This window comes from Rana temporaria, chromosome 2, assembly GCF_905171775.1.
Source record: "Rana temporaria chromosome 2, aRanTem1.1, whole genome shotgun sequence".
NCBI classification, from domain to species: Eukaryota; Metazoa; Chordata; class Amphibia; order Anura; family Ranidae; genus Rana; species Rana temporaria.
The window spans coordinates 208,067,356-208,081,008 of record NC_053490.1 but is presented as its reverse complement, the minus strand read 5'-3'; the positions used below and the strand labels follow the sequence as shown (position 1 = coordinate 208,081,008).

Below are 13,653 nucleotides of genomic sequence, written 5' to 3'. Positions count from 1 at the left end.
CTCCATAAAGAGGACCTGTCACAGTGATTCCTATTACAAGGGATGTTTACATTCCTTGTAATAGGAATAAAAGTGATCAAAAAAAAGAAAAGAAAAAAAAAGTGTAAAAAGAAAAAAATGAAGTAAAATAAAAATAAAATTCATTATTTTTTTTAAAACGCCCCTTTCTCCGATAGCTCTCGCGCAGAAGCGAACACACATGCAAGTCCCGCCCACATATGTAAACGCCGTTCAAACCCCACATGTGAGGTATCATCCCGTGCGTTAGAGCGTGTGCAACAATTCTATCACTAGACCTCCTCTGTAACTCGAAAATAATAACCTGTAAAAAAAATTAAAGCGTCGCCTATGTAAATTTTTAAGTACCAAAGTTTGGCGCCATTCCATGAGTGTGCGCAATTTTAAAGTGTGACATGTTAGGTATCTATTTACTCGGCGTAACATCATCTTTCACATTCTACAAAAAAATTGGGCTAACTTTACTGTTTTGTTATTTTTTAATTCATGAAACCGTTTTTTTCCCTTAAAAAAGGCGTTTGAAAAATAATTGCGCAAATACCGTGCAAGAAAAAAAGTTGCAATGACCGCCATTTTATTCCCTAGGGTGTCTGATAAAAAAAATATATAATGTTTGGGGGTTCTGATTAATTTTCTAGCAAAAAAAATTTGATTTTTAAATGAAGGAGAGTGCCAAAGGAAGTGCCAAAATAGGCCCGGTTGTCAAGTGATTAAACTATAGGAAAATCTCTAAGAGACCATTTATTATGTGTTAGCTGACCACATAAAAGCTGAGGAATCTGCTGTATTGTCTCTAATACTGATATATGACTTCTGCCTGGCTAACATCAGAAGTAGATGGTCTCATAAGAATTAGCGCTGCCTTCATAACCATCCATATGTGTATATTGTATATAGGGATGAGCCGAACACCCCCCCTGTTCGATTTGCACCAGAACCTTCGAACAGACCGACCGTTCGCACATTTAGAACCCCATTAATGTCAATGGGACTCGAACATTCGAATTCAAAAGTGCTAATTTTAAAGCCTAATATGCAAGTTATTGTCGTAAAACGTCTTTGAGAACCCGGGTCTTGCCCCAGGGAACATGTATCAATGGAAAAAAAAAGTTTTAAAAACTGTCGTTTTTTCTGGAGCAGTGATTTTAATGATGCTTAAATAACAAAAAAAAATAATGAAAAATTCCTTTAAATATCGTACCTGCTGGGTGTCTATAGTATGCCTGTGAAAATGTCTTTGAGAACCCAGGTCTTGCCCCAGGGAACATGTATCAATGGAAAAAAGTTTTAAAAACTGTTGTTTTTTCTGGAGCAGTGATTTTAATGATGCTTAAATAAAAAAATAAAAAATAAAATCCTTTAAATATCATACCTGCTGGGTGTCTATAGTATGCCTGTGAAGTGGCACGTGTTTAGAACTGTCCATGCACAAAATTAGATTACTATAGGAAAAAAGTAATTTAAAACTGCTTGCAGCTTTAATGTAATGTCTGGTCCCTGCAATATGGATGAAAATCATTGAGAAAAATAGCACAGACACAGACAGTACACACACCACGTAGCTTAAGGTGCACACTGCAAAGGACACGGGCAGTACACACTACGTAGCTTTAGGTGAAAACTACAGAGGACACAGGCAGTACACACCACAAAGCTTTAGGTGCACACTGCAGAGGACACAGGCAGTACACACCATGTAGCTTTAGGTGCACACTGCAGAGGACACAGGCAGTACACACACCACGTAGCTTTAGGTGCAAACTGCAGAGGACACAGGCAGTACACACACCACATAGCTTTAGGTGAACACTGCAGAGGACACGGGCAGTACACACTACGTAGCTTTAGGTGCAAACTGCAGAGGACAAAGGCAGTACACACACTACGTAGCTTTAGGGGCAAACTGCAGAGGACACGGGCAGTACACACCACGTAGCTTTAGGTGCAAACTGCAGAGGACACGGGCAGTACACACCACGTAGCTTTAGGTGCACACTGCAGAGGACAAAGGCAGTACACACAGTACGTAGCTTTAGGGGCAAACTGCAGAGGACACGGGCAGTACACACCAAGTAGCTTTAGGTGCAAACTACAGAGGACAAAGGAAGTACACACACCACGTAGCTTTATGGTGCACACTACAGAAGACACAGGCAATACACCACGTGAGAATACTGCAGCTAGCACAATCACCTGCCTGACAGTTAATTAGGAAGTGCAGATCTAGCTAAACTATACAGTGTATAAATATATATACAACACCTGGGATGCATATATATCCTCTACACACTGTAACTTTAACTGACTAGCCTGCCTGCCTGCTCTATCTACCTACTAAAAATGACACTCTCTCTCTCTCTCTCTGTCTTCTCTCTTTTAACCACCGCAACACACTACACAAGGCCGACCCGCAGGCTACCTTTTATAGTGTGGGGTGTGTACTAAACCCCCTGAGCCATTATTGGCCAAAGCCACCCTGGCTTTGGCCAATTATGGCTCTCCGTTTTTTGCAAGCTGTGATTGGCCAAGCATGCGGGTCAAAGTGCATGCTTGGCCAATCAATGCAGTGAATTATGGGCCGTGAAACGCAACTCGAATTTGGCGCGAACGGCCCAAAACGTTCGTAATTCGACGAACGATCGAACATACGATGTTCGAGTCGAACATGAGTTCGACTTGAATGCGAAGCTCATCCCTAATTGTGTATCAGGTTATAAGTATAAGCTCAGTTTTAATAGTCTAGAAGCATGATTTGTTTACTAGTTTCTATTGATAATATCAGAAGTAGCACTTGTAAATGTGACACTTTAAAATATTTGGTTGAATCCCACTGGTAGTAAGATCTTTTTGTTTCTTGGTGCTGGGTTAAGAACCAATACAAAGTTGGATAAAAGTTATTCAAGGTTTTTAGTATCTGTCTCAATGATTTTCTTTTTACAAAAATGTCTAACAAATTCATATATTCATTTGTTAAAAGTATTGTGAATTAACATCTGTTTACTACATATGCTGATTAGTAGCACCTTTCAACAAAAATATAAAAATATTGGTTAACCAAGGTTCAGGCCCCGTACACACGTCCGAGGAACTCGACGTGCCAAACACATCGAGTTCCTCGTCGAGTTCAGTGTTGAAGCCGCCGAGGATCTCGGCGGGCCGACTTTCCTCATTGAACAACGAGGAAATAGAGAACATGTTCTCTATTTGGCCCGACGAGTTCCTCGTCGGCTTCCTCGCTGAAAAGTGTACACACGACCGAGTTTCTCGGTAGAATCCAGCTCCGATCGAGTTTCTGGCTGAATTCTGCCGAGAAACTCGGTCGTGTGTACGGGGCCTCACAGGGGCAGAATGGTATAAATGTCCCTGAACTGATCCTGTCCATGTAACATCATGTAATCCAGATATCTATACTCTATATGAATGTACACACACACACCCTATATTCTAACTGCATTAGGCCAGTACTTGCAAGCTGAAGTCTTATAATATATGTCGAATTCATTTGATAAACTCCATGTAAATACTGTTCTTAGTAAGAATCAATCACAGGTCCCCAATAATTTCAAGCAACAGTGCTAAACCCTAGACCACACACAAAACAAAAATTAAGAGTGTCTGGAATCAATTTCCTACTATGCCCCATCAAAGAGGATAAGAAGAATATCAATTAGATATACATTTTAAATATACTGGATATGGATCAATGAACTCATACAATCTGGCTTTTCTATAGGAAGTTGTTTGGTACACTGTTTTTGAATGTTATACACCCTGTTGTGATGTCATAATTTTAGTTAAAAAGACACTATAAATACCCTTAAACCATCAGATAAAAAAGCTTAGGATTAGTTTTCTCTAAAAGACTCATATACTACAAATTTACATGAGACTATTTCATACCATGTATGCGCTAATATACATGAACTAACTTTCAAGCATTCACTTTTGCCATCAGGCAGTGCTTGAAACTAACATCATAGAATGAAATCAGTAGCAAGCAAGCAACCAGGAGACCCATTTAGTTTCATGCCACTGAAGTGAAAGTACATTACATTAGGAACGGTAAATGGATATCCCCTGGGAAGCCATAGACTGCCTAGAGAATAACATGCCTCGGCTTCAATTTAGTATTTTTAATTCTCTTCAGTCTCTTGCTGCCCAATACACGCCACTTTGAAGAGAAACATTAACATGCAAACAATGCTATTTGGTATTCTAAAGCAGACAAATTCTGAACAGGAATATGGAAGAAATAAACAAAGGTATGCAATATACTGGATCCGCGCTTAACAAGCATAGACAGCACAGGAGATTAAAGTACAAAAACAAAGTACATTAAATTTGACTTCTGCAATCAAACTATACTTATTTATTTATAACCAGGTTAATTTGTTTTGAAGTAAACCCATAATGAAACATTTTGTTCATATTCATTTTTCACCTGCAACTCAGGGAGGGAGTAGTACAAAAATGGTGGTTTGGGACTTCATTGACATGCTTAATGCATTTTACGGAATACTGGGCTTTACTTGTCTCTCAGATTAATTAAATGAAAAGACAAGCTTTATTAAATTATACCAAGGTTTATTGGAAGTGTCGTACTAAAGGTTTATTGCGGCTGTGCACACATTCTACAAGGTGCTTTATGCATTAAAGCAAATCTTTCTTGAGGAACTATGAAGGTTATCATTGCGGTCCTCGCCCTCTGAAAATTGTAGTTTCCTGGTTGTCATATTTGTTTTTTTGCTGTATACCTTTGACCAAGAACATCTACGAACAAAGGAATGAGTAAGCTGTACATAAGATGACAACATGCCCATTGGAGCAAACTGGATCATGCTTTGCTGTTTTTTTTTGCCTTCATCTGGATCAACTGTCGGTATAGGATTGTGTATATAGTATTGCATGATTTTTTTCAGTTTGTTTGTTTCTTTTTTTTTTTCCTTTTATTGGTTGAGCTAGAAGAACTTTTCAACCAGATTAACTATGTCAAGCCCTGTACCCCCTGACGGGATTCTCGCCAGGAAAAAACATAGTTTTTTCCTGGCGAGATTCCTGGCAAGATTTTCTTGCCGGCCAAGTGTACAAACGATTCAAAAGAACCGCGGTGACGTCATCGACTATGACGAGCATGCGCTCATCACATTCGATGCCGTCGCCGCCATCTTGCTTCACCCTACCTATGCCTTGGAAGCTACTGCGCATGCGTCAAAGTCATTTTGAGCATGCGCGGGTTTCCATGGGGGCAGGTAAGTATACAGACGTCGTGGTCTGGCTTTGTTTAAAGGTATATAGGGTTGGTGAGTGCTGAGGAGCATAGGGAAGGGAATTCCAGAGGATGATAAAGGCTTATATAGGATGAAAGGGTGTGAAAGAGCTAAAAGAAAATTACATAAATCAAGCAGCAGAGTTGCTAGAGTGGTTATAGTCTGTTAGTTGGTGGGCCACAGAGAAGAGTGTTACAGTGGGACTGAGAACTGAGAAATGACAACGCTATGTTTTAGCCTTTCAGCTGTATTATTTTGGTGTATTCTACAGCAAGCTTTAAAACAGATTAGGTTTCTTTAGCAGGCATGATACCTGACATCATTGTTTTCCCCATAGTTTTTGATGTTTTTTGGATAATTTGTACAAGCAAAAAATTATCTTACAGAATGTGTCAAACAACACTTACCGTATATTGGAAGAATGTTAAAAATACAGTAGTATGTGCGGTTCATCTGATAATAATAATTTGTACTCTTAACATAATAGTAATTGTTAAGCATGGATGAACAGTTGCATTTTACAGGTTTAACATTTTAACAATTCTAGATTCCTTGTGAAAAACCCATTCTAATTGAGTAATTTAGAGTATAATAAAAGAGCATGAAAATAAAAATACAATAAAAAAATAAAAATAAAGAATAAAAAAAAAAAAAATATATATATATATATATATATATATATATATATATATATAAAAATAAAGAGGAAAGGACAAGTAATGACTGAAACTGTTGTACATACAGTATCTCACAAAAGTGAGTACACCCCTCACATTTTTGTAAATATTTTATTAAATCTTTTCATGTGACAACACTGAAGAAATGACACTTTGCTACAATGTAAAGTAGTGAGGCCCCATACACACGGTCGTTCCAAATCGATGAGAATGGTCCGACGGACCGTTTTCATCGGTTCACCGCTGAAGTGGCCTGATGGTCTGATGTGCGTACACACCATCGTTCCAAAAACCGATCGGGTCAGAACGCAGTGACGTCAAACACACGACGTGCTGAATAAAACGAAGTTCAATGCTTCCAAGCATGCGTCGACTTGATTCTGAGCATGCGTGGGTTTTGAACCGATGCTTTTCTGTACTAACCATCGGTTTGGACCGATCGGGCATCGGTCCATCGGTTCGGTTTTGAAGCATGTTTTAAAATTTTGGACAGAAGGAAAACAGACCGATGGGCTATACACACGGTCGGTTTGGACCGATGAAACTGAACCTCGGTCCATTCTCATCGGTTTTGTCCGACCGTGTGTACGGGGCCTGAGTGTACAGCTTGTATAACAGTGTAAATTTGCTGTCCCCTCAAAATAACTCAACACACAGCCATTAATGTCTAAACCGCTGGCAATGTCCAAATTGTGCCCAATTAGCTATTTTCCCTCTCCAGTATCATGTGACTCATTCGTGTTACATGGTCAGGTGTGAATGGGGAGCAGGTGTGTTAAATTTGGTGTTATCGCTCTTACTCTCTCATACTGGTCACTCGAAATTCAACATGGCACCTCATGGCAGAGAACTCTCTGAGGATCTAAAAAAATAATTGTTGCTCTAAATAAAGACAGCCTAGGCTATAAGAAGATTACCAAGACCCTAAACTGAGCTGCAGCATGGTGGCCAAGACCATACAGCAGTTTAACAGAACAGGTTCCACTCAAAACAGGCCTCGTCATTGTCGACCAAAGAAGTTGAGTACACATCCTCAGAGTCATATCCAGGGGTTGTCTTTGAGAAATAGACGTTGCTGCAGAGGTTGAAAGAGTGGGTGGTCAGCCTGTGAGTGCTCAGACCATACGCCACACACTGCATTAAATTGGTCTCTTCCTTCTGAGATGACAGCATTACAAAATTGCATCTATTACCATGATGTCAGTAAATCAATAATGCAGATTTTGTCCTTGACCTCAAACTGAGTGATTTGGCGTTCATTGGGCACTGTTCCTTACTCATCGCTGTGTTAAAAAATCATCTGTCTTGTTAGTTAGTAGGCATGCTGAATAACTTTTATTCCAAGATGTTAACTACAGTGCTGTCTGTTTCTGATTTGCTACTGGTGGCTACCACAATCCAGGAACAAGCAATTTGGGTAGCATTTTGGGACTGCTTAACCTTAACCCTATAGACCTGTAGAAATATTTGGCAGAGGCTATCATACCGCTTTTATCAGCTTCCAGTCTAGTAAGGTGGATCTAGGAAAGCGCGTTAGAAAAATGTGTTAATGGAGCTAATGCTAAATTTAAGAATTAAAGGGTTATTCGAAATATACATTTGCTTAGTGCCATCTATGTGGATACAAAGGGTGCCATCCTTAGGAAAGACACTTGCAGCTTGAATTGCTTGGCTTTCATCATTACAGGAGACAAGTAGGCTTTCATCACTACAGGAGTAGGATAGTGACAGGGTTGCAAAAAAGATGACCTTTTCCTTTTGAAATATCTCATCTATCAGATCAATGCAAAATATTATCATTTCTATGCTAAATTTGTACATAATATAGCTGTATTCAGAGGTAAATGTTTTCAACGAAACTGTTAGCCAGTCGCAGCCCATTTAAGGAACTTCATGATGTGCAGTGTATATGTCAGGTAATGCCGTCTAATTAGTCCTTGGTTGATCAAGGCTTATAGTTGTATCTGTGGAGGGGGTGCTGCAAAGAACGCTGATATAAAACAGAGGGATTTAGTCATATGTCATAAAATAGATATACCAGGCACAACTCTCTGCCAGCTGTCACAAGAAAGTAATAGCCAGTACTTTAAGAAATGTCATAACTTGCTTTTGAACCAACAGACTAAAGACTTGAACATCAGAAGATCTAAATGCAGTCTATCCTCTCTATTCTCTTCCTTCATAGCCTTATGTTTAGTATTATATATTATACCTCCAAAGTTGAACCAAAAGGGAGGGAAAAAATGATTTCAGCAGCATAGCTATTTAGGAATGTATTTTAAGTTTTCACTGAATAATTAAACACATCAGATGGTATTCAAGTATAAGGAAAACAAATGACAGAATGCATGATTGTTTTGCAACCGTTCTTACTATTCTATTGCCTGTGGTGTCAGCAACTGCATGATTGAAATCCTTCTTCGTTTTAAGACTTTCAGGATAAATTCATTTCATAGCTCAGCATATAAAGATGCTGGCAGTGAGACATTTGGCTCAATGATAAGAGAGCTGTCCTCTGAGAAATGGTGTCATGGGAGTAAAGGCTGTATTTTATATGAACAGATAGACAGATAGGAGCTTTCTCATGTTAATACAAAATGACAGCTGTGGGAGCTAACAGGTAAAACCTGACACATCTGCATTTTTCATTCAATACATAAAAAAATCTGATACCTTAAGAAATGCTAATGCACGGTTTCAAATGGACATCAGGTTGCATTTTGCAGTTTAACTTGTCTTTAGCATCCTAACATAATAATGTTGCAGCCATCTCTCATAAGCATCCGGGCAAAGATTGGATACCCACTGGCTGCACTGCTGTATAATACAACTTTTTTCTTCTTTTTTTTTTTATTTGCACAGACTGACAATTTCTGCAGAATGCCCTATGCAGCTTGAAGACTTTCCAATGGATGCTCACGCATGCCCTCTAAAATTCGGGAGCTGTAAGTTTTTGTATTTTGTCGTTTTTTAAACAGATTTCTTTGGTTCTGTTCTTTTATATTATTAGTGCCAAATGCGTTGATTAAAATAGGCTCTTTGCTGTAAATGTTTACTTACTATTATGCCCTGTACACACGATCGGAATTTCCGATGGGATAAAATCTGATGGAATTTTCCATCGGAATTACGTTCAAGCTGTCTTGTATACACACTGTCAGACTAATGGGTTTTTTTTCCTCCGGAGTTCCACACAGACGATAGGAATTTCCGATATAATTTTTTTCCATTGGAAAAAAATAAAACATGTTCTATTTCTAAACTCAGACGAAAAAAGTCAGATGGGGCCCACACACAGTCAGAATATCCAATGAAAAAATTCCATCTGACTTTTTTCATCGGAAATTCCGATCGTGTGTACAGGGCATTAGTCTACATTTGTAGAGGTGTTTTCATCTTCATGATCCCTTCTGTTGTGAGTCTAGATGAGATAAAGGCCACATTTCATGTGATCCCTCAATAAGCATTTTTTATGTTTCAAAGATAGATTCAAATATTCAGCGAGCGGCCATTTTCTGACCACTTGCAATTGATTTTTTTTTTCATCTGAAGTGTTTTGAAGTTTCTAAAAGGCTTGAAGTGTGTGTATATTATAGAATGGTTTCAGTTTGATAAAAGAGCATGCACCAGAAAATGTATTAAATAAAAACATGCTGATCACTATCGTAATATTGCTTGCATTTGGAAATATATAAACAGTTAGGCCCGGATTCACATACAGCGGCGCACATTTATGCCGCCGTAGCGTATCTCCTTTACACTATGGCGACGCAGTGCAGAGAGGCAAGCACTGGATTCACAAAGCCAGTGCTGCCAAATCTGCGCTGGGTTTCCTAGGCGTAAGCTGGCGTATGTGGAAGTGGGCGTGAGCCATGCAAATGAAGGGTGACCCCATGCAAATGATGGGCTGAGTCTCAGACAGATACGTATAATGAACAAGGCATGCACCGTCCCGTGGACGTATCCCAGTGCGCATGCTCAGAATCACGTCACAACTACTCCCTAAGATACGCCGGATCACTGCCTACGGCGTGAATGTAACCTACGCCTAGTCATATTCACATCCTACGTAAAATACGTAAAATACGTCGGCTTGTGTTCCCTGGTGCAGCCCTTTGCATGGATGCTGCTGAGTTACACCTCCTTTATGGGGCAGAACTTTACGCCAGACGTATGACTTTACACGCACTGCGTCGGACGCACGTACGTTCGTGAATCGGCGTATCTCCCTCATTTGCATATATCAATGGGAGCGCCAAATGCGCCCAGCGTAAATATGCGCCCACTCTACGCCGGCGTAGACAAGTTACGTCGTTCGGATGAAGCCAGTTTTTAGGCGTATCTTAGTCTGTGGGCACGGCGCATAGATACAACGGCGCATATTTGCACTTATGTGGCGTATCTGGAGATACAGTACGTCGGCGTAAGTGCTTCGTGAATCCGGGCCTTATTGTTTGTGACATATTGAAAGAAAAACACTTTCAAAATTCTGATCTAATCTAACAAATAATGCATATGTAGTTAGCATATGGCTGGTCATAGACATGAAACAGTAGTCAAATGATCTGAGCAAAAAAAAAAAAAAACATAATCATGATAGTGCTAGACGTCTCACAGTAAATCTTGCAAAATACATCTTGTAGGAAGGATAGAAATGCACGCTTTTACAAAGCTGTGAGTTGCAAAAACATGTAAAAATGGGAATTAAGGGACACTTTGGGGCTGTGTCTCTGCATGATGTTGTTCTGTATGATGAAATGCGTCAGTTGCGGGGACTTGTTTGTGACGTCATAATGCGCACCAGCTCATGCGGTGTGCTTTTCATGCTATTTTTGCTATTTGTTTGTGAGTACCCTTTTTAGTTCTAATAAACTGGTGGTTTTAAAAAAGTTTTCATCTAAGATACATGTTATTACTTACATTGTTTGCATTCTTTTATACATTTTGTAAATAAACATATAGGCCCGGATTCTATACGCCGCGTACGTGCACAGATGTGCCATCGTATCTATGCACCTGATTCTTAATGCTAGATACGCCTGAAATGTGGCTTCACCTGACCGACGTAAGTTTCCTACGCCGTCGGAGCCTGGGCGCATATTTATGCTGGCCGCAAGGGGCGCTTCCATTGATTTACGCGTCGAATATGCAAATGACAGAGATACGCCGATTCACGAACGTACTTGCGCCCGTTGCAGTAGTATACGCCGTTTACGTAAGGCGTACGTCCGGCGTAAAGTTATTCCACCTATAGGAGGCGCATCCCATGCGGAGTTCAGCCCAAAAAAGGAAGTTCCGCTTTAAGGAATCCTAACCCACTGACATGCCACATTTGGCATACCATTTTTTGGGGGGGAGTTGGTACCTAGTTTTGACAGGTACCCAGCTCCCAATTACGCTTGGCCGCCTATGCGAGTGTAGGTGCCGATGCTTATGGCCAGCGGTCGCAATGACCACCGGCCACGCGCGATCGTGGGCACGAGAGACAGAACAGAGACGTGTGTGTGTAGCTATAAACACACACATCAAAGTTCTGTGAGGAGAGAAGAGAGAGATTGTGAGTTTCTACAAGCTGGGAGTCACGATCTCTCATCTCCTATAGTCAATACCACCCCCCACAGTTAGAACACACACATAGGGAACACAGTTAACCTCTTGATCGCCCCCTGGTGTTAACCCCTTCCTTGCCAGTGACATTTACACAGTAATCAGTGCATTTTTATAGCACTGATTGCTGTATAAATGCCAGCGGTCCCAAAAATGTGTCAAAAGTGTCCGATATGTCCACCATAATGTCGCAGTCCCAATAAAAATCGCAGATTGCCGCCATTACTAGTAAAAAAATAAATAAAAATGCAATAAATCTAACCTCTATTTTGTAGACGCTATAACATTTGCGTAAACCAATCAATATACGCTTTTTGCGATTTTTATTACCAAAAATATTTAGAAGAAAACATATTGGCCTAAACTGAGGAAAAAAATAGCTTTTTTTTAAAAAAAATGGGGCTATTTATTACAGCAAAAAGTACAAAATATTGTGGGATTTTTTTTTCAAAACTGTCGCTCTTAGTGTCTATAGTGCAAAAAATAAAAACCGCAGACATGATCAAATACCACCAAAAAAATCTCTACCTGTGGGAAAAAAAGGACCTCAATTTTGTTTGGGTACAGCGTCGCATGACCACGCAATTGTCAGTTAAAGCGACGCAGTGTCGTATTGCAAAAAATGGCTTGGTCATTGAGTAGCCAATTCTTCCAGGACAGGTTATTGCCCAATAGGAGGTTCAGGGGTGCACAAGGAGTTTTAATATACAGTATATTACCAACCCACATGTACAATGCCACCCCCTTCCAGTGACCCCATATAGAGTCTAGTACTCTGACACACAAGCTAAAAAAAGTAATCAAACATGGATTTAAAAGCAATGTATAGTCAAACCTTATTATATAATTTTCTGCACTACGTCTTTTCTTCCTGAAAACAATATATCTAGAGTTAAATTGTGTTAGAGCAGGGTGCCCTTGTTTTAAATCTGTGGCATCCTATGCTTCAGGATGTTATGAATTATGCAAGAACTTCTCCTTTACAGTTTCAATGCACAGAATTTTTTCGAGGTCCTTTTGGCCTGCTCAGAAAAGCTAATGTAGAAGTATTCCTTGGAATGATATGTATTAAATTAGATAGCACTACTGAAAGCTTTCTCACTGATATTATACACTTTAAAATAAATCAGTTTATAATTGCCTAGTTCACTGTGCCTTTCTCAGGACCAAGGGGGGATTATGAGGAGATCTTGCATGCCCACAGATTAACACCTTCCCGCCCAGCCTATAGCAGATTGACGGCCCGGCGAGACTTTCCACGGTCGAAGTGGACATCATATGATGTCCTTTCAGAGGGTGCCATTTGCCTGCTGCCAGTATCAGTGTGACCAATCACAGCAGTTCACATGACAATTGTAAACAATGGATGGCTTCCTTTTATGTCATCCATTGTATACAATTGTGTTTCTAGCTGTGATTGGTCACAGTGATCACATGGTACAGGCAAAGCCAATCACAGAACATCTGTACCATGTGATTTGTTTTGGTCAATCATTGCTAATCACAACAAAAGACACTGAATGAATCAGTTTAATTCAGTAAAAATATTGATCACTTCCCCAGAGTAGTACAGTGTTACTATGTTAACATGGTATTGCTCTGGTCACAGTGTGTTAAAAAAAATCAAAATTTTTATTTATTTCTTTACATACTGTCACAAGTCAGTGTCATTGATCACTGCCACACCAGTTATAATGATAATGTTGTACTGCCCTTGTGACAGTATGTATAAAATAAATAAAAATGTAATGTCTTAATTTTTCAAAAAATTATGATAAAAATTCACAAGCTCAAAAAACTTGCCATGTCTCTTACTAAATACCTTGGACTGTCTTCTTTCCAAAATGGGTCATTTGGGCAATATGTGTACTGTCCTGGCATTTTCGAGCCCCAAGAAATTAGATCAGTAAATCAGGACTGATCGATCTCCAGATACCATAATTTTCCTACAGACTAAATAATATACACTGATTTGGGTTATTTTCATCAAAGAGTATGTAATGTAGCAGAATAAATTTTTACTTAAAAATTATTTATTTGCAAAATGTTATAACAGAAATGAAGAAAAATGCTTTTTCTTTCAA

The 13,653-nt window shown here is 39.5% G+C and overlaps 1 protein-coding gene across 1 annotated transcript in view; it reads left to right on the top strand.

Annotated features, from left to right (window-relative positions):
• GABRA5 (gamma-aminobutyric acid type A receptor subunit alpha5) overlaps positions 1–13,653 on the top strand; it is a 294,907-nt gene that overhangs the window by 139,252 nt on the left and 142,002 nt on the right. Inside the window, exon 6 of the mRNA XM_040336317.1 lies at positions 8,825–8,907. Coding sequence (XP_040192251.1) covers positions 8,825–8,907 — 83 coding nt within the window. The remainder of the gene's footprint in view (positions 1–8,824; positions 8,908–13,653) is intronic.